Here is a 17858-nt window from a genome sequence, read left to right on the forward strand (position 1 = left end):
TCTGAATTTGACCGTGTATAAAATCAGAGTTATTCTGGAATGTCGCTGTGCTCTTACATGCAGTAGATTATGTCCTGTATATTCACCCAAAACAGCTCACTTCAAGAAAAATAACTCTGTCAAGGTTGGTTCTTTTGTGTGTTTTCTGTTCCTGTAATTTCCCTGCAGTGTCTCATCATTTGTCTCACGTAACATGATTCACTTGCACAGGTTTTATAGCTGTAGAGAATGGCAACTGTATTAATGTGCCAAAAGAAATATATTGATATTATATTGAAATATATTGATTTGACAGCATAAATAATAAGTGGCTACAAGCCATTCATTATTTATGCTGTTGGATCTTTTTACACCCCCAGTAAACATTTTCTAGCATCAATGAAGCTGCAAAGATTCATCACCACAGACCTGCATTTATTAATTTTATCTTTGCTCAGTGGAGTCATACTTCATTTCTAGCTATAAAGGATGTCTCCTGTTTCTAACAAATGAGTTGATCAGCTGAAACAAAGATTTCTATGTATCTATGTCTAATCTTCTCCACATACAGCAGTTTTCAATTCTGAACTTTCAGTGTAGGTCTCAAGGAGATGCAGAAAGGACCAGATTTTAATTAAAAGTGTAGTCCTCAGTTTGAGAAGGGGTTTTCTTTAGCAGCCTACTCCTGTAGCAGAGTGGAATTTATTGTGAGGAGCCTTGGTGTGATGTGGCAGAGAAGTCAGACATACCCATGGCATTCTAGAGCTGTCTGTGGAGATCTTTAAGCTGTCCTCAGTCTCTTGCTGCTTGAATTACTTTGCTGCTTGTGGTCTGAATGTGCTCCCACTCTGAAAATGGCATTTACACACCTGGAATGGGAAGATAAATATTCTACCAGATCATGGTCATATTGTCACTGCATTTGAGAAGTCCAGTCAGAGCAGTTTTGCAGTGCAGCTTTAGAAGAAGGGTCTTGAGGTTCATGGCCCAAAAGCCACTTTGGTAAATTTGTACCTTCCTCAAAGTCTTGAATTCCTTACCTAGCTGAATAATCCCAGTAATTTGAAAGTTTGATGCTAGAAGGTCACTGCAATAACACAGGATTACTGGGGGATGCTTTTCAGAGAGGGAAAGGAGATGAGAAAAAATGTATTGTGCCATTTGAAAGCTTGCAGCCTCATATTTAGAAGTAACAGCTCCACGGCTGAGTTAACAGACCAGTTTATACATTAAATGGAGAGTCTGGATCTGGATTTACACACCTGGGTTAGGAGGAAGAGAGCTGAAGAGCCTACACTGGGACTGTGTCTCGGTGTGATACTTCCACACTGATGGGGAAAAATTCCTGAAAGCCAGAAGGCACTGAGGTACAGAGGACATTGGTGTCACCAGACTGATAGATGCTGGGCATTGCCTGCCCTAAGCCTTGTCACAAAGCAGAACAGAGGGTGCCTGCTGTGCCTGGAGAGCAGGAGCTCTTCACATAGACACATAGAGAGCATGAGTGATAAAACTGGCACTGTAGTGGGACGCTGAATACAGTGGCTTTTCTTGCTCTGAAGAAGGGAAATGAGGAGAGAGCTTGTGTTCTTTTTTTGGGGGGGTTTTTTTCCTTTTTGTTTTTTTTCCTCCTCCTCTCAGTAATCATCCTGGGTCTTGAAATAGACAGGAATTCTTGATTTTGTGTAGGTTGTCTGATAAGAAGTCAGGTGATTCCGGAGCTCCTTGCACCCTCTTCAAACACAGTGAGTGCCTGAGTCTGCATAGAGCTGAGTTTTGATTCTGCTGGATAATCACAGCTGATCCTTGCTACTCACTGTTAGTGGGGCAAACTAAAAGCTGTGCTCTGGCTAATTCCATCAGCTGTGGCTTGGAGTGGGTTGTAGATGAAGAAAGCAGCTGTGTAACAGTGGTGTGAGAGCTGACATGCAGAGGTTTCCATTGCCATTTATGAGCAGAGCTCGTTTCTTTCCCAGAAGAACTGTAGGTGACCTTTTAATAAGTCCTCTTTAAAGGGTCTTACTGAGCTCTGTGTGTGTGGACAGGTTTGTTTGTCTGTCCTGTTCTCTTCCACAACCTTGCACATGCATCCAGAGCAACCAGTGAATAGCAGCACACAGGAACGAGCCCACTTTGAAGCTGGCAACGTTTTTATGCCTGCCAAGAACCAAATCCCAGCTTTCTTGGGATGCTGAGGATTTTCCAAGGCATATATCTGCTGCCTGGCAAGGTTTGATTTGTGTCATGTGCACCATGGCATCGGCAGAAAAGCAGCAGTGTCAGCAGCTGCAGGATTTCTGTCAATCTTTCATATGATTGAATTTGCTTCTTGCATAAAGAGCAACATTTTCACATCAAATGAGTCCAATGACAGAGTCAGGATTTCACTAGATCCAGCCAAAGGGAAGCTTTGATGAAGTGGTTAATTGTACCCAGGGATAGCTGCAAAAGTGCTTTTTCATCAGACATTACAGTAGAACTTAGATTATTAAATAATGGTGCTGATTTGTGGACTGAGGAACAATAAATTATTTTCTTCATTCAGACTTAATCCTCAACATTCATCCCCGCTATATTTCTTTTTGCAGTGTTTATTTATTATTATTATTATTATTATATCTATAGAATACAACAGGATTGTACAATATGCACTGCTTCTGATTTTCTGAAGTTTGAACTGAAAAGATGGAAATCAGTTTAGATTGAAGATTTTCTAGCTCTTCTCACTTAAGTGAAGAAATCATTCTTCTGATCCTGAAAAAATATTTAGTTTAATTCAGGGCTGTTGTTTCAGGTGTTGACCACTATAAAGAACAGAATTGAAATGAAGTCCAGCTTAGTGTTCGTCTCTGTAATATTTGAACCATTTCAAAAATCTTCAAGAGTTTGTCCTGGAAAACACCGGGTAGCATTTAGGAACGTGAAAGATTTACCAAATGTAAAAGCAGTTACTTTTCTTTGAAACTGTCATTCTTTTTTTTTTTTGTAATTTATTAAGTGATGCATTCCTCAAAAAATTCAGGAAACTCCAGTGCCCAAAGCCTCCAACCAGGATTTTGATTCCAGTGTGCTGAACAAACAATGTGAAAAAATAGAAAGGGCAGACAGTAGGTGAGAAATGAAGACTTCAGGCCAGGCTATGTTATTTTTCTCCTGCAGAGAGGCAGCAGAAGCAGAAAAACACCCCAAAAAACCTTGCAACATCCTGGAGAAGTGTCCTGCTAGTCCTGCCTGTGTGGGAGGGGTCACTGGACTCGGTGGCACCACTGGGCACCTTCAGATGCTCTCCTGTGAGAAGGTCTCAAAGCCACCCCTGAGAGGCTCAGCCTGAGGAACAAAAAGGAATTTTACGTGTTCATCCGCACAGTCGGGAAGGAGAAAAGAGGGTTTATAGCACCTTTTACCCCTCACTCTTGAAAGTTCAAGAAAAAGGGTTTTCTCCTCAAAGTCCTGTTCAAAATCGACCAGTAGGTTGGCGGTGGTCATGTTACGTGACTGATGCTAAAAAAATATCTCTCTTGCTTTTTTTGGGGTTAGAGGTGCATGGGACAAAGATCTGTTGGTGTTGACGAGGGTTAGTTTGTTGCAATTGAGATTTCTGCAGAAGGGCTGCAGTTTTGGGAGCATTCACTTGGGAGGATCAAGGCTGCAGAGGGAGAAGCAGACAGATGCATGCACTTGCCTCAGAATATCACAGTGTCTAGAGAGTTAGTACACTTGTTATTCTCGTGGGTTTTTTACATGTTTCAAATAAAAATACTTATCCCAAAACCACAGTGGCACTCCTCCCCTCTCTGCCATTGCAATCTGAAAATGTTAAAAAAATCTCCAGATTCCCAGATGGCAAAATAACATCCTGGCTAGTTCTCTTCTCAGTGCATGTTGTTAATTTGTTGTTCTAACCCAGATATTTTTTTCTTTTTCCTCTCTTTGGATGCCACAATTCTTTTGGTCCTTCAGAAATAAAGAATAGAGCCTTTCAGTCTCAAATATGAATAAAGGGAAAGTCCAGGCCTTTGCAGGGTGGGAGACAAATGTCATAGGAAGTCCTGCTTTGAGCTCAGTGTAAGCACCTTGTCTGATCTAAAGCCATGAACAGACTGTAAATATTTCATTTTGGGATCCATTTCTTTCTGTCAAATCTCCTGTGCCTTCTGTTTCTGCATTCCTCTCTGCCACTTCGATATCTACTGATCTTGGTCTACTCCCTTTCGAGTCAGTTTTCTGTTTGCTTCCCAGAATCCTTCTGAATCTGTGATCATAAATGATCCTCCTTAGCAATACTTTTTTTTAGGGATTTCCTCGTAGCCTGGTGTAGCAGGTCAGAAAGGCTGATCATGTCTGAGCTGCTCTCCAGAGTGCAGACCTTCACCCAGTTCCTACTCTGCTGAGCTTTGATTTCCCAGAGATAGCCAATCTTCTGGGCAGCTCCTTCCAAACACCTCCTCCTTCCCCTCCACCAGACCCTTCTCATCCTGTCCCACACTGACCTCAGTTTGTCAAGTCCTCTGCTCTTCCCTCTCTCCCCACTTGTTTTTTTCTTGTTTAGAGGATTCTCCTCCTGCTCCTGGTCAGTCTTGGTGCTCATTCTTTCTGAAAACCTTGCTCTTTCCTGCCACTGGAGAATTTGAGAGGCTTTTATTTTCTTCCTTGTCCCCTGAACGATCCATTGCTTCAGAGCTCTCTGTGCCTTGCCTTGCTCTACATCCACCCCATCCCATCTGTGTGTGGCTGAAAGATGTGTTCCCTCGGTGCCTTCTCCCAGGCTGGGTTCCCAGCCTTTCCCTGCTCTCCCCACTCTGCCACTTCTGTGGGTCGTTATTCCAGATTTCTTTATTCCAGACCAGGCTGGACAGGGCTTGAAGCAACCTGGTTTATTGGAAGGTGTCCCTGCCCATGGCAGGGTATTGGAATGAGATGACCTTTAACCACCCCAGTCCTTCTGTGATTCTATGATTACTCCAGATTCCTTTACTCCAACACCTCTCTCCCCTCAGATCACCTCCTTCATCCCTGCTTTTATTATTTCTCTTCTTTCTCAAGGCCTGTACAGCATCTAGCACTGCAGCTCCTGGACCGAGTCCCTCCTTCCCCCCCAGCATCCCTGCTCCTCCTCAGTTCCACAGTAATCGCTTTGCTCAAAAAAAAAAAAAAAAAAAAAAAAAAAAAAAAAGAGAAGTTCTACTCCTCTGATGGCTTTTCCTGTTCTCCCTGGCTTTAATTCGCTGCGAGTATTTTTGCAAAAGTGCTCATCCCTGGAGCTAACAATAAAACTGTGCCTCTGTGTGTCGGAGGGAGGGAGGGAGAGGCAGGAGGAGAGGGAGGGAGGGAGGGAGATGCAGCAGCACAGCGGCGTGGCAAAGTGAGGAGGCATCGGGGAGCTGCGAGCCCAGGGACACCGAGGAGACGTGAGCCCCTCACTCCGGGCTCAGCCCGATCCCATTGGCTCCCGAGCCGCTGGATTTAAAGGGGAGAAGAGCTCGCAGGGCTGAGCTGCGCAGGCAGACGCAGACTCGGAGCCAAGTTGCCAGCACGCTGAGGATCGCACGCACCAGACTGCGGGGTGCCCCCAGCTTGGTGCTCCTTTGGCTCCAGAAAGGGAAAAAGAAGAGGGGACCAAAAAAACCCCAAAAACCGGAACGGGGTGAAGGAGCCTGATCCGGTCCAGCAGTCCCCCAGAGGGAATAATGGATGTGACCATCTCTCAGTTCATCTTAGAAGAATTTGATGTGAACTGCAGCCTCCTGGATCGTTTACACGAGACTTTTTTAGAGAGTTCCTCTATCCCTTTCCTGGGCTTTGATGGTAGGAATTGTTACCTGGTGCAGAGCTCGGGAGAAGCTCTTGGAAGTGCTGAGATTTGGTTTGTTTTGTGATGCAAAGTGTGTGGCTTTTGTGCTTTCTCAACTGCTTCTTTTTCCCTTTCTGTCTCGTTTTTTTGACTCCAGGTCCGTACTGTAATGCCACCACGGACCAGATCGGGACCTGCTGGCCCAGAACCTCTGCAGGGGAACTGGTGGAGAGACCCTGCCCAGAGTTCTTCAATGGGATCAAATACAACACCACGCGTAAGTACAAACTCCTTTCTTCTCCCGCAGATCTCGGGTTCAGAAGGCGCCTGGGGACACCCAAAATACATTTCCATTACAGAAAAAAATAATAAAATAAAAAAATATTGTTTGCTTAGGAATCAACATTTCCTCCACATTCCAGCCTGTGTATTCAAAATTCTTGTATGGAATGATGCAGATTTCTCCAAAGTGCAGGCTTGTGGACACTGTTTCCTCTTTGCTGAAGTACATTTAGGGAGATCCGGGCAGAAAATATCCTCTGCTGTCTGAGGAGGGTTTGTTGTGCTTTGTGTGTTTGTGCATGTGTAGCTATGTACAGCTCACTGTGTTTGTAGCAGTGCTTCAGCCACCTGGGTCATTAGACAACCTTTGGCTCATGAAATAATTAGTCACCAATAATTATAACACCTAGGAACTGTATTTTGAAAGGACAGTCCCTTTTCCAGGCTGGCGGGGTGAGCAAACCGTGCTGGGAGTTGGAGGGCTGGAATCTGTTTTAGCAACTTCATCAGGGACTGGCTGCTGTGGCTGGAGCTGCATCAGCTCTGCACGGGAGACAGGAGAGGAAATTAGGAGGCAAATAATATTCAAAGCAAGGGAGTCTGAGGGCTCCTTAGAAATCTCCTGGATGCTTTATTCTTCGAGGTAAATAATCATGATGACTCACTACAAATTTATTATTCAGGCTGTGGGACCCAGGCACTCATTTCCTTTTGCTTATCTGTCAATACCCTTTGGATCTTTCATTAAGAGTTTTTAAACATATTACTGCCAAATATGTGCACCCACTTGTTTGTCACTCATTTTTTCAGTGTGGTTTTGACTGTAGGGATAATTTCATTCCATATGTTTCACTCTGAGCTGTTACTTGGGTGTTGGTGGTCTCATTTGCAGGTAGTGTTAATTTTGTGGGGCCAGCATTCTTCTTAGGTCCTGTAAAAGAGTGACCCTGAAATTTTTGATCCTATTTTTAGACTTGTAGAAAGTGAATTTATTCTTTCCCCAGCTCTAGGTATCATGGTCAGATAACTGTCCAAAAGTTTGGTGCGTTGGCTCTGTGAAACAAAGTCCCCTGCCAGATTTGTTCTTAGGGAAGAGCCTTTGTCACCCCAGACTTTGAGCAGAGTAAAAGGTTGTCTGAGAGAACTGCAAAATCATCCTAAAGCCCTCTAATCTCAGACCTGGGTCTTTGCAATAAAATAGGAGGACACCTGGAATGGGCTGGGTGATGCTGGCTTTGATTACAGCAGGTGGTTCATGATTTGGACAAGTCTCAGTGGAGACTAGAAGAAAATTTCTGAGAATTAAGGGCAGTGCAGAACACACTGGAAAGAATTTAAATGTTTTTCCTGTGTATGGAAGAAAAAAAAAAATTGAATACCCCAGTTTGGTTTTTATAAACTGTGTTGATGCTTTCCTTAGTTTATCAATGACCTGATTTAAAGTTCTTCCCTGCTCTTCTCCTTCTCAGTGGTGACTGATGCTTGTACTGCAGTGCTAATAAGTTTTCATAAATTCTCTGCTCTTAAAACAATGGCATGTTGATTAAATTAAAGATTGATGGAAATATGTTATTGAAATGCTGAAGTATTATTTTCTGAGGAAATGGATATTTTTCTTCTTTCATCATAAAATGTGAGTAGTTATCTCCAGTTGATCTTGGATACTTCCATGTGTGTGGTTCCTCCAAGCTGTAGTGCAGAAAACAGAGAGAAGGATTATATCAAAATTTGCTTAGCTTTTGGAATCAGTAGCTCCTTGGGATATAATATTAACTGATTAAAGCTTGGGAAAGCAGTAGGACAGCAGGTTAAGGTTTTAATACACAGGTGCAATCTCTTCTGACATTTGAAAAATATAATTACTGCATGAAGAGCATGTCCAGAATTTGGGAAAACTGAATACTGACACATTCTGACCACTTGCATGATTTCATCAGGTTGGTTTGTGGGCTGCCTCGTTTGTGATGAGGCTCATTGTGCTGAAAACCTCAGCTGTGTTCCCCATGCAGATGATAAAATGAGCACAGACAACTGATTAAAGAGTGGGAAATGGATCTTGCAAATCTCAGAGGTGAATAATAATACAGCTCAAAATGAAGGTCTGATAGGAGATGGCTTGAATCAACATAAGATTTCTGCCTAGGACAAGTAGTTTTGTTCTATTTTGTTTTGCATTTTGATGAGGCAGACAGAGAAATGATGGTTATATTATACTGATTTTTTTCTTTTTGAGAGCAAAATCAGACCAATTTAGAAAAACCACATTGCACTGCCTTTCTTCTACTAAGAGCTTATCCAGCTCTGGGCTGTAACTCAGCATTTATTATACTATCAGGTATCCCATGTTCGTGAGCTGCCACTTTTAGGAGCTGCAGCTTTTATTTGCATTTTGATTTTGTACATCTGTGAGTATATTTTGTGTGTCTGTGAGTAGATTTCTCATTTGAAAGCCTGTAAAAATTTTTGGATCCGTTTCAGTGGTTTCTTTTTCAGTTTTAGAAATCAGGCTCTCAAAGATTCCAATTTCCCACCAATTTCTTAAAAGCAGCTCATCAGTTCCCTCGTGGTGGGAACGAATCCAGTAGCATTCCCTGTCAAGGAAAGCTTTTGCATTGTAGACACTGGTAAATCCAGACTGGGAAGTGCCCAAACTGTATGAAAAGCTTATGAAAAACTCAGAGAAGCACAAGACACTGATCCATGGCCAAGTTTTGGTACTCATGGGGCAATTTCTGCACCTCACTGTAGTTTCTGTGCATGTAGGGGATGGAATTCAAGACAAAAACAGACAGGTAGGTTCCTCCACAGATCAGCTCATCAAAGGCTTTGGGTGCACCCTCCGCTTCTTTGTGTCCATCCTGTCACCTCTCAGGCTTTGATGTTCACTCTGACTTGGATGGGGAATGCTATCAAGCCATGCCAGTGCCAGCAAATTCAATGAAAAAGCATTTGAGGAAAAAGAAAATAAAAACAAAGCCTGTAAGAAAATGAACTTAAGCTTAAAAAACTCCCCTCCTGTTTGCCACGCTAGAATAAACTGCATGAAATATTTCCATCCTAACTGCAAGAAATTCCCGTGGTGATTCTGTGCCTGGGTCTGTGTTTCTCTGTGTCTCCTGGGAACTGCTGAGTGACTCAGATAAGTTTCAGCTGCACTCATAAAACAAAGTCTGTCAGTCTGTGAGGACTTTTTATCTCTGACATTTTGTTATTTTGGTGATATGTTGGGGATTATTTTCTCCCTCTTTATTTGGGAAATAAAGTTATGTTGACAAATCACACTCTGGCTACCCCGTAGTGTGATTTGTGAATATAGGCAAAATGCTCTTTGACCAAGGATCTGAAAATTAAGCCATCCACTTACAAACTTCGCAATTTTTATGTATTATTTTCAAAGGGAGAAAAAAAATTAAAATAAGCAGGATAAAACCCAAAACTGGTCTGTGTTGGTGCAGTGTGTGACTGTGCACTTGTCTCTGCTCAGGTTCTGTATTTAGTGAAAAATGACAATATCATTGCTGCCCTCTAGATGTGTTTATGCTTTGACAGTGCAAAGCTTTTAGTCTTGTTTTAGGAAACAGATTAATTCACTTATTAGGATATTGTGACGCTTGATTAATTCAGCAAATGGACTATAACTAGTCTGGTTTTGCTGCTTGCTAAAAAGCAGCCGTTCAAGCACATCCTTAGAGCATGTTACAGGCTAAAGTATGCCTACATTAACACTTCCCCTACAGATTTCCCTGTGCAAGGGGAAAATCCAGGGTTAAATGTTCATCTGATGGACAAAAAGTGTTGACATTGTAACCTCAGCTGATCTGTCTCAAACACCTGCTGTGGCAGGGAGGTGTTCTGTGATGACACCCGGCTGCTCACTTTGCTCTGGGCTGCAGGCAGGATCTGGAGGCATTCAGGATTTCAGATTAAAACCCACAAATCTAGGTATTTTGAAGTAACATCAACAGTTAATTTAAAGTATTCAAGCTCTAATGCATGTCAGTGGAGCTCTAATTGACAGAAGGAGTGAAGCCTAGGTGAGCTGAGCTCAGCCTAAGTGAACAGCTCAGCTCAGCAGCCCCTGCAGAAGTGAGAGGGCTGCTTGATGTGCCCAGGGGTATTTTGTTGTTGTTCAGAGCACCCAGCCTTGTTGTAGATTTGTATTTTCTCTCCCAGGCCACAGAGGTGTTGCAGATGCTCAGTGACAAACGATCCGATGCCCGTGCTCAGGCAGCTGAATTCATCCCTGGGTGTGTGTTGTGCTGAAGTGATCCCACACCTGGGGATTGAGATCAAACTGCTTTTGTGATCAACAGGAACAAAAGGTCTCTGTAGCTCCAGCTCCCTGCCTGCAAATCCCCCTCTCTGTCTCTGAGTGTAGGGAAGCTCTTTGACTGAAATAGCCACTTCACAGGAGTGTTTTGGATATCACAAAAAGCATCCTCCTCATCTCCTCTGGGGACTGTGCAGCTGGAAACAGGCACATAATCACAGCTAACCTTGCCCTGATGGGGACTTGGTTCCTCCTTGTTCTGACGGGGTGTGCAGCACCTTTTCCTTGGCCCTACAAGCAGCTGCCTGGTGAGAAAGCTTTGGAGAGGGTTGGTGGCTTAGCAACGGGGCTGTTATTCGTGTGGATGGGCACGGGGGATGGAGCCCCTGGCACACAGATCACACCTGTACCTGTTAGCAGGGCTTGCTCCACACTGGGTGAAAAAATGGTTGTCTCTTCTTGAACACAGAGAAATAACCTTCTCTGTGCTGAGGGAAGGGTGAAGAAGTGAATTAATAGCTCTTCTGGCTTGTGTTTCCCCTCTTTTGAAAGCATTTAAAGGCATGATTCAGTTTTTAAAGGAGATAATTTTCAGAGGTTAAAGCCCTATTCTTTTATAGAGATCTAACCTTTTCTGCTTTTCCTTCTGATTAATTATTGTTCAAAGTTCTGGAGATGCGGCTCCAGCCTGCATATGAAACAAGAGCCTTGCTAGGAAATTGTTGGTCTCAGGGTCTTTTTCGTGTTTTGCAGGCAAGCCCTACCCTGATAATTATAGAAATGTGCACTTTTATAAGTGGCTGGCCCAGTGGCTCAATTAACATTTTCACTTGTGTTTTATCTCATGTATTTTAGTGTCCTGACCACTTCTGTTGATCACATTCACATGACTTACTTGTTCCCCAGAGGTTTTTCTGGCTTGATTTCTAAAGGCCACGTTTTTTGAAAGCACAGTCCTGCTGTAAATGACAGAGACCCCTGAAGTTCTGGTGGCTCTTTATCATTCTTGGAGAGAAATAAAATGCCCATCACGGGCATGTATGTGTGTTTCCAGACTCCAAAAAATTACTATGAAACCTTAAAACTAGTCTCACCTCCTCTCTCTTCTGTAACCTTGTTAGATGTCCTGAAGTCTTTATCCCACTGTTTAATGACAGGGGATTTGGGGTAAAAATGTTTTGTAGCCAATTTTAGTTATGGAGTCACTAGAAGAAGACTGTTGTTGTTGTTGTTGTTTAAAAAAGTCTGCAGCCTTGCAGTACCCATGTATTAGCCACCCTGGGGGGTAAAGCACAGTATTTTCAGCTAGGAAGTCAAGAGTACATAAAAGTTAAAGGAAGGAGACTGATGAGAAATGAAAAAAGAAAAAAAAAAAAAAAACCAAAAAAACTCAACAGTGGAAAAAAAGAAGTCCAGAATTGGAATTCTGGGGGAGGAAATAAAACATCATTTTTTAGCTCGTAAAGGTTCTCTCTGAGGAGATCAAATCTGCAGCTGATTTGGTCAGCTTGTCTCCAATAGCTCTGTGTCCAGATTAAGATTTCAACCATTTTTGTTCATTTTCTCGTGCTTCTTTTGCAAGAGAAACACAAGTACACACATCTTCCACAAATACAGTGGGAGGCTCTGGATTTCAGTCATGCACAGATGGGAGAGGCTTCACTTGTCGTCCCCCCACCCTCACAAGTTTTTCTTCTTTTTTTCCTTTCCTTTGTGAAGCATAATAAGTGGCACGAGATGGCTCTGATTTCGCAGTCTGGAAGAAAAGTGTTGGAAAAAATATTTACAAGGAGGAATGAAAAGAATCTATTTTTTCTTGCTCCCACTACTACCATCGTGTAAAACATGTGATTTCTTCATTGAGCCCAGGACACAAGTTAACTGCCTGTAGTAAAATAAGGAGATTGTTAATGTTATTTCAGTCAACATTCAAAGACCTTTTCTCCAGGCAATTAAACACAGATTTGTACTTTTGTTCTTCACTAATAAGTTGTGAGATGGCTTTGCTGTGGTCCTGTTGTGCCTGATTTGCATTCTTTTCAGTTTAGGCTTGGCTTTTGAGGCAAAATGCAGCAAGACTTTACCAGAACTGGAACTACAGCTGCCATTCTGCACCAAAGTCAGTCAGTCCTGAGCAGTGGCACATCTTGGAGAGGGCTTTTAACCCCAGGCCTTCAGGAGGGTCAGCAAACAAAGGGTTGCCCACGTTATTTTGGAGGTTTCTTTGTGACTCTTCCTTTCCCTAAGGTCGCTGCCCCGTCCATCTCTGTTGTCTAAGCTGGCAGCAACTTCCAGCTGGCAAACAGATGGACTGAAGTCCATTTCTTTCCACAAGTTTGGAATTAGATGATACTTGCAAAAATGCATGCTTCTGGAGCACAGGGAGGAAGAGAGGCTGGCTCAGGAAGAGATGGGGAAGGGAAAGAATTAAATCTATTACAAATCCTCATCTCACCGTATCAGAATGAGAGGGAAAATTCCACCCAGTGTGGATTGGGATTTCTTGTTCTATTGTGCCTTATGGCCCATTTTCCATCCAGACAAGCTGTGGGAGGTGGAAGCGTGGAGGAGGAACGGGGCTGTTCTCGCCAGTCGCTGAACACCTGAGACTCTCTGTGCCTTGGAGGGTTCCAGCCTCTGTTTGCTGCCACAAAACCCGGGGGACAGCGTCACAGAGGGAATGGTCACCCGCCATTCCGCCTGCCAGCCACAGGGTGTCACTTAGAGTGCAGGTAAAGCCAGTGTCACCTGCAGCATGGATGGACGGGATGGATGGGTGCAGGGTGACCCCGGGCTGCTCTGGGACACAGCTGTTCCCCATCCTGCTGCACGGCAAAAGAACCTCCCTGAGGTGGAACAGCGACAAGGACACCGTGGGGAAGGATGTTCTGGAAGGGATCCTGTGTCCCCTCTTCTGTGGGGTGCTGCAGGTCACTGCCTGGGGGTGAGTGGTGCCTCATTCCCCAGGGCTGCTCTGCAAAGCTGTAGGAAGGGCTGAGCTAAGCTTGGTTCCCAGGCAGGCGTGTTGTGGTCAGGGATGTGGAGCCTTGCAAAGCACAATGCAGCCATTCAGGGGTGGAACGAATCTATCAGAGGAGCCTCAGCCAACGAGAACCTGCCCCTGCACGATGCAGGGATTGCTGGTGGGTGGACACACCGTGTTCATCACTGCACTGCTGCCCTTTGTATCTGTCTGATCTCTGAATGCAGCCCTTGGATTTTCCCTCAGTACCTGACAGGTGCTCCCACTTAACAGCAATAACTCATAGGTGTAACAGTGGGGCAGTACCACCTCAGCTGTGACCTGCCTGTTACTCCTGTTCTGCAGAACAATTACATCAATAAATTAGTCAGGTTCTTTAGGTTTCCCTCTGTGCTCTGCAATGATATAGAAGAAACTTTGCTGTTGATAATAAGGGTTAATCTTTGCAATTTCTGTGGCTTGGAAGAACAGAACTTCAAGTTGCATCCTCATCCAAATAAAATTCTCAGGCTCTAACAGTCATTCAAGGCTTTGCCCAGGGTTTGCTGTCCTGGGAAAGGGAATCTCCTACTCGGTTTTGGACCCCAACATTCAGACTTGACATCCAGATTAGAACAGCCATTCTTAGCAGCTTGAGAATTCAATGAGAAATGAGGTTTCCCATGGAAAGTGAAGGAAAATGGATTTTTAGTAGATATTTTCTTTTTTTTTTTTTTTTTTTTCAGTGTGGTTTTCGTTCCCCTCAGATGTTATTCTTGGAGTTCATAATTGGTAGCTCTTGGGACAAATTCATAAAATCAATAAAACTCAGATTGCTTTATGCGCTGACTTCTTTCTCTTCAGTGCTGGGAATAACAGAGAGCCAGATACTGCTCCATATGAGACTTCTGCTGGGAGAAGCAATACTTTGAAACAAATTATAGGAATAGAAACTCAGTATTAAAAAAAAATAGAATTCTCAAATCTCTTTTTTAGTTTTCTCTGGGAAAACAGAAAAAGGAGGAACCTTTTCCAGTTTGGGTGTATTGTCCCAAACCCCTGGTGGTTGGAAAGCCCTGACCATGCTGTGACAGAAGAATTAATGCAGAGGAGCTGCATTCTCCTCGGTCAGCCAGGGAACAAAGAGAGCTTTGGAAAACAGAAAATGTGTTGTGGAAATGAGACAAACACAGAAAATATGAAATTACTTTGCTAGTGCATCATCACCATTTTAACTAAACTTAGATGTGACTTCCTAGGGACTCTTTTTCTCATTTCTAAGAATTTTTATCTAATTTAGGAATTGCTGAATTATGCCAGTAATCCCTGAAACATCAGCACTTGTGTACTTCAAAGTACATCATGAGCAGTCGGGACTTGTTGCAGGATCTCCAGGCTCCACAGTGGTTCCTGCTCTGCAACTGGAGCAGCTGATGCAGAGTTTGGAAGCAGAAGGATTTCAAAAATTGTTGGTTTTGGGCTGATCTTAACACACTTCAACAACTGAAAGCTCCGATCTCTGTGCGGGAACCAGTGTGGAAACGGGGAATTTGGGTGCTGGAAATGGATTTCTAGGATTCATAAGGAGGGTGCACCCTATTCCTTTGCAAGACAACAGAGTAAAAGGCTGGGGATGAAGGGGCGAGTGAGAAGCAGGGTCCTTCAGAGAGGTTTCCCAGTTTTGGACTTGCACAGAGTAAGCTCCTCACAGGTTCCTTCCTAGTGGGTTTTATTTTCCTATTCCAGAAGCTCTAGGGGAGAGACGCCTGACTTGGAAAGCCCTTTTTGGAAGTCCTTTTTGTTAAGAGCTTATTTTTTCTTTTCAGGGTGTTGATGCTGGTATCTTGGGTGGGATTGCAGGAATTTGGGCAGGGGTGAACCTGTCTGGGTGGGGACAGTGACCCCATCACGAGCTAACAAGGACTTTGTAGAGACAGGCCCTTTCATTCTTCATTGAGAACACCTTGTACTAAAGAAAGGATCCCATAGGTTCACATTTTGGTTAATTTTGGCCATCTAATCCAAACTTCTGAATTTCCCTCTCCACATAACTATCATGGATAAACTCATCCCCTTGCTCCTATGTCAGTAATTACCAAATTAATGTCTGAAGATGCACATTTCCACCAGAGCTGCCTTTGACTCAGGAAATCTCCTTAGCAGTCCAAAAATCAAAAGGCTTTTGTTCGATGTGAAAGTGAGGGAAGAAATTCCCACTTGGGTTTGCTTTCTGTTTCCAAGCCTGTCTCAAAAGGGACAGGGATAAATCCAAGTGCAGTTCTTGTTCACTGTGTCACCCATTTCCAGGGAGTGGCTGTAGCAGTAGGAATACTGGGTTTTGCTGCTTCTTACTCCTTTTTGGAGAGAACTAAAGCATCCCCACAAAGATCTTTTCACACAGTTAAGTCATCCTTGTCCACCTACAAACCCATTCTCAGTTTGGATTTATTTTTTTCACCCTTAGCTGTTTTTAATCCCTTCATCTCTCCTGTGTTCACAGCATGTTTCTCCGGGGAAAAAAAAAATCCAGCAACAGTAATAACAGAAGTTTAATTCTGCATGAGCACTTTGGCTTATTCCTTCAGTGAATGCTGGGGGGGATAGAAGGATCTCTGAGCTGACCCAGTGAGGTGAGTGTGTCAGAAGAGCACAGACATCACAGCAGTGTGATTCAGTTTATCCTGGGAGTAAGTACAAAGCTCTCCTGAAACTAGAAATAACGCTAATCAATAGTTGGATTTTTCAGCAAACAGGTGCAAAGTCTTTCCTAGGGATTCCAATTTTACTGATTCTCTGTTAGATCTCAGCTGCAAACCTGTGGCTGAGTTCCTGGGATTACAGATGAGCACCTGACCACACTCACTGCAATTACAGGGCTTTGAGAGAATCGAGGGGGGTTATTTTTTCATCACTTCTTTGAGTGGTTGGATACCTGCCTGCCTCCTGTCTGACTTCGGTGCTTTATCTCTCCTAGGCTCTTTATCCAAACCCATTCTCGTTTTCCCAGTCCCTGAACAGGCACAGAAAGAGGCATGAATGGGGTCGATGTGAATGAGTCACTGATGCTCTGGGACCAGGTGAAAATCGACTGTGTGTGCACTCAGCTTCTGGTGCACCTGAGCTAAAATTCACCTCCTGAAATCTCAGGGAAAGAAATTGATTTCTCTGTAGTAGGTCAGCTATGTGTGTGTGAGTCTTTATGTTTGTAAGTAGCCTTGAAAACTTCACTAGGATTTTATGATTTCTTTTGTGAAATGAAGCACTTCTAGGAATTTCAAGCATGGAGCTGAAGAAGCTCTGGCTTTACTTGCTGAAAATAAACTTGGTGTGGCAATAGGAGATTGCAAGATGAACACTGCTGCTCCTTCTAACCAGGCATTTCTGTGGTTCTGTGATATCCCTACAGATCTCAGATAGATTGTTAGTGGCCTCTATCACCAACTGTTTTTCATGGACACCTGTGAGTTAGTGATGGTGTTTTTTTATATGAAGGACTTGTGTTACCAGGTGTGCATCAGAGTGAAAGTGGTTTCAGGCTCTTGTTTTGATTCCATTTACCTACTGATGTATAAGATGTGATTTTCCTGCACCATTAAAATGGTTTATTTCATCCTTTGCTTGCTTTTAGGGGAATCAAGTGATACTCATGGGGAACTGACCTTTGTCTAGTTGCCATGTTACCTCAGTGAAAATCAGCTGGAAAAGGCAGGGCTAATTGCTTTGATTTAATCCTGAAATGTCAGTGACTCAGTGATGGCTCATTCATGGAAGTTATCTGCTCGAGGTACAAGGACTGGATAAAAATAGCTTCCTTGGGATGAACTTTAAGTGCTGGAAGTTTCAAATCATTGCATCAAAGAATGGTTTGAGTTTGAAGGGGCCTTAAAGATCACCTAGATCTGATGCCTTTGCCATGAGAAGGGACAAAGGGATGGGAGAAACTTTTGGGAAGCATGCAGAAGGCATTTATGGGGAAGAACTGCAGTGCCTCACTTCCCGCTGTGGCACAGCAGGCAAAAATCTGAGTTGCTATCCCAAACAACAGCAGGTGAGAGAACGGAATTGAGGGTTGAATATCAGAAATAAAGAATAAGGGTGATACTGTCTCTCATCCAAGGCAGACAGCAGAGGATAACAAATACAATTCCTGACTGCAGGGCCACCAGAGTCTCTGAGCAAACTAAAATTCAACAGAAGAAAATGTCAGACCCAAAATATTTGTCTTGTAAATGTAAAGGGGACGAGCAGCTTGATTTTTAGCATGTTTGGCCTAAGTACCTTCTCCCTTCCCATGCCTCAATGGGAAAGAGATGCTCATAAATTGGTTTTCTTCATTATTTTTCTTTCTGTCTCTCAGAGGATGTTCATGTCCCTTGATTTGGTGGGCAGGCACATGACAGGACCACAGCCTCCCATTAGAACCACTCTGGTTCTGTGTTGCCTTCAGTGTGAATTCCAGGACTTCCCTGGCCTCAGCTGGCACGGATCCATCTGGGCCATCCGGGTGGGGTTGTTCTGGAGCCCTGCTGCAGCCAAGAGGCAGCTTTTGTGTCTGTGCCAGTGGGAAAGGGAAG

The 17858-nt window shown here is 43.5% G+C and overlaps 1 protein-coding gene across 3 annotated transcripts in view; it reads left to right on the forward strand.

The window, feature by feature from the left end:
- The first annotated feature begins 5666 nt into the window (after nt 1-5666).
- The window catches only part of CRHR2 (corticotropin releasing hormone receptor 2), a 92313-nt gene continuing 80121 nt past the window's right edge, over nt 5667-17858 (forward strand). For 2 of the 3 annotated variants that reach the window (XM_062493474.1, XM_062493483.1), the window contains exon 1: nt 5778-6047. In XM_062493474.1, coding sequence (XP_062349458.1) covers nt 5855-6047 — 193 coding nt within the window. In that variant the 5' untranslated portion in view covers nt 5778-5854. Of the gene's footprint in view, nt 6048-17858 lie in introns of all 3 variants that reach the window. The other variant, XM_062493464.1, reaches the window with a different exon arrangement.

Source organism: Cinclus cinclus, chromosome 1 (assembly GCF_963662255.1).
Source record: "Cinclus cinclus chromosome 1, bCinCin1.1, whole genome shotgun sequence".
Lineage (NCBI taxonomy): Eukaryota > Metazoa > Chordata > Aves > Passeriformes > Cinclidae > Cinclus > Cinclus cinclus.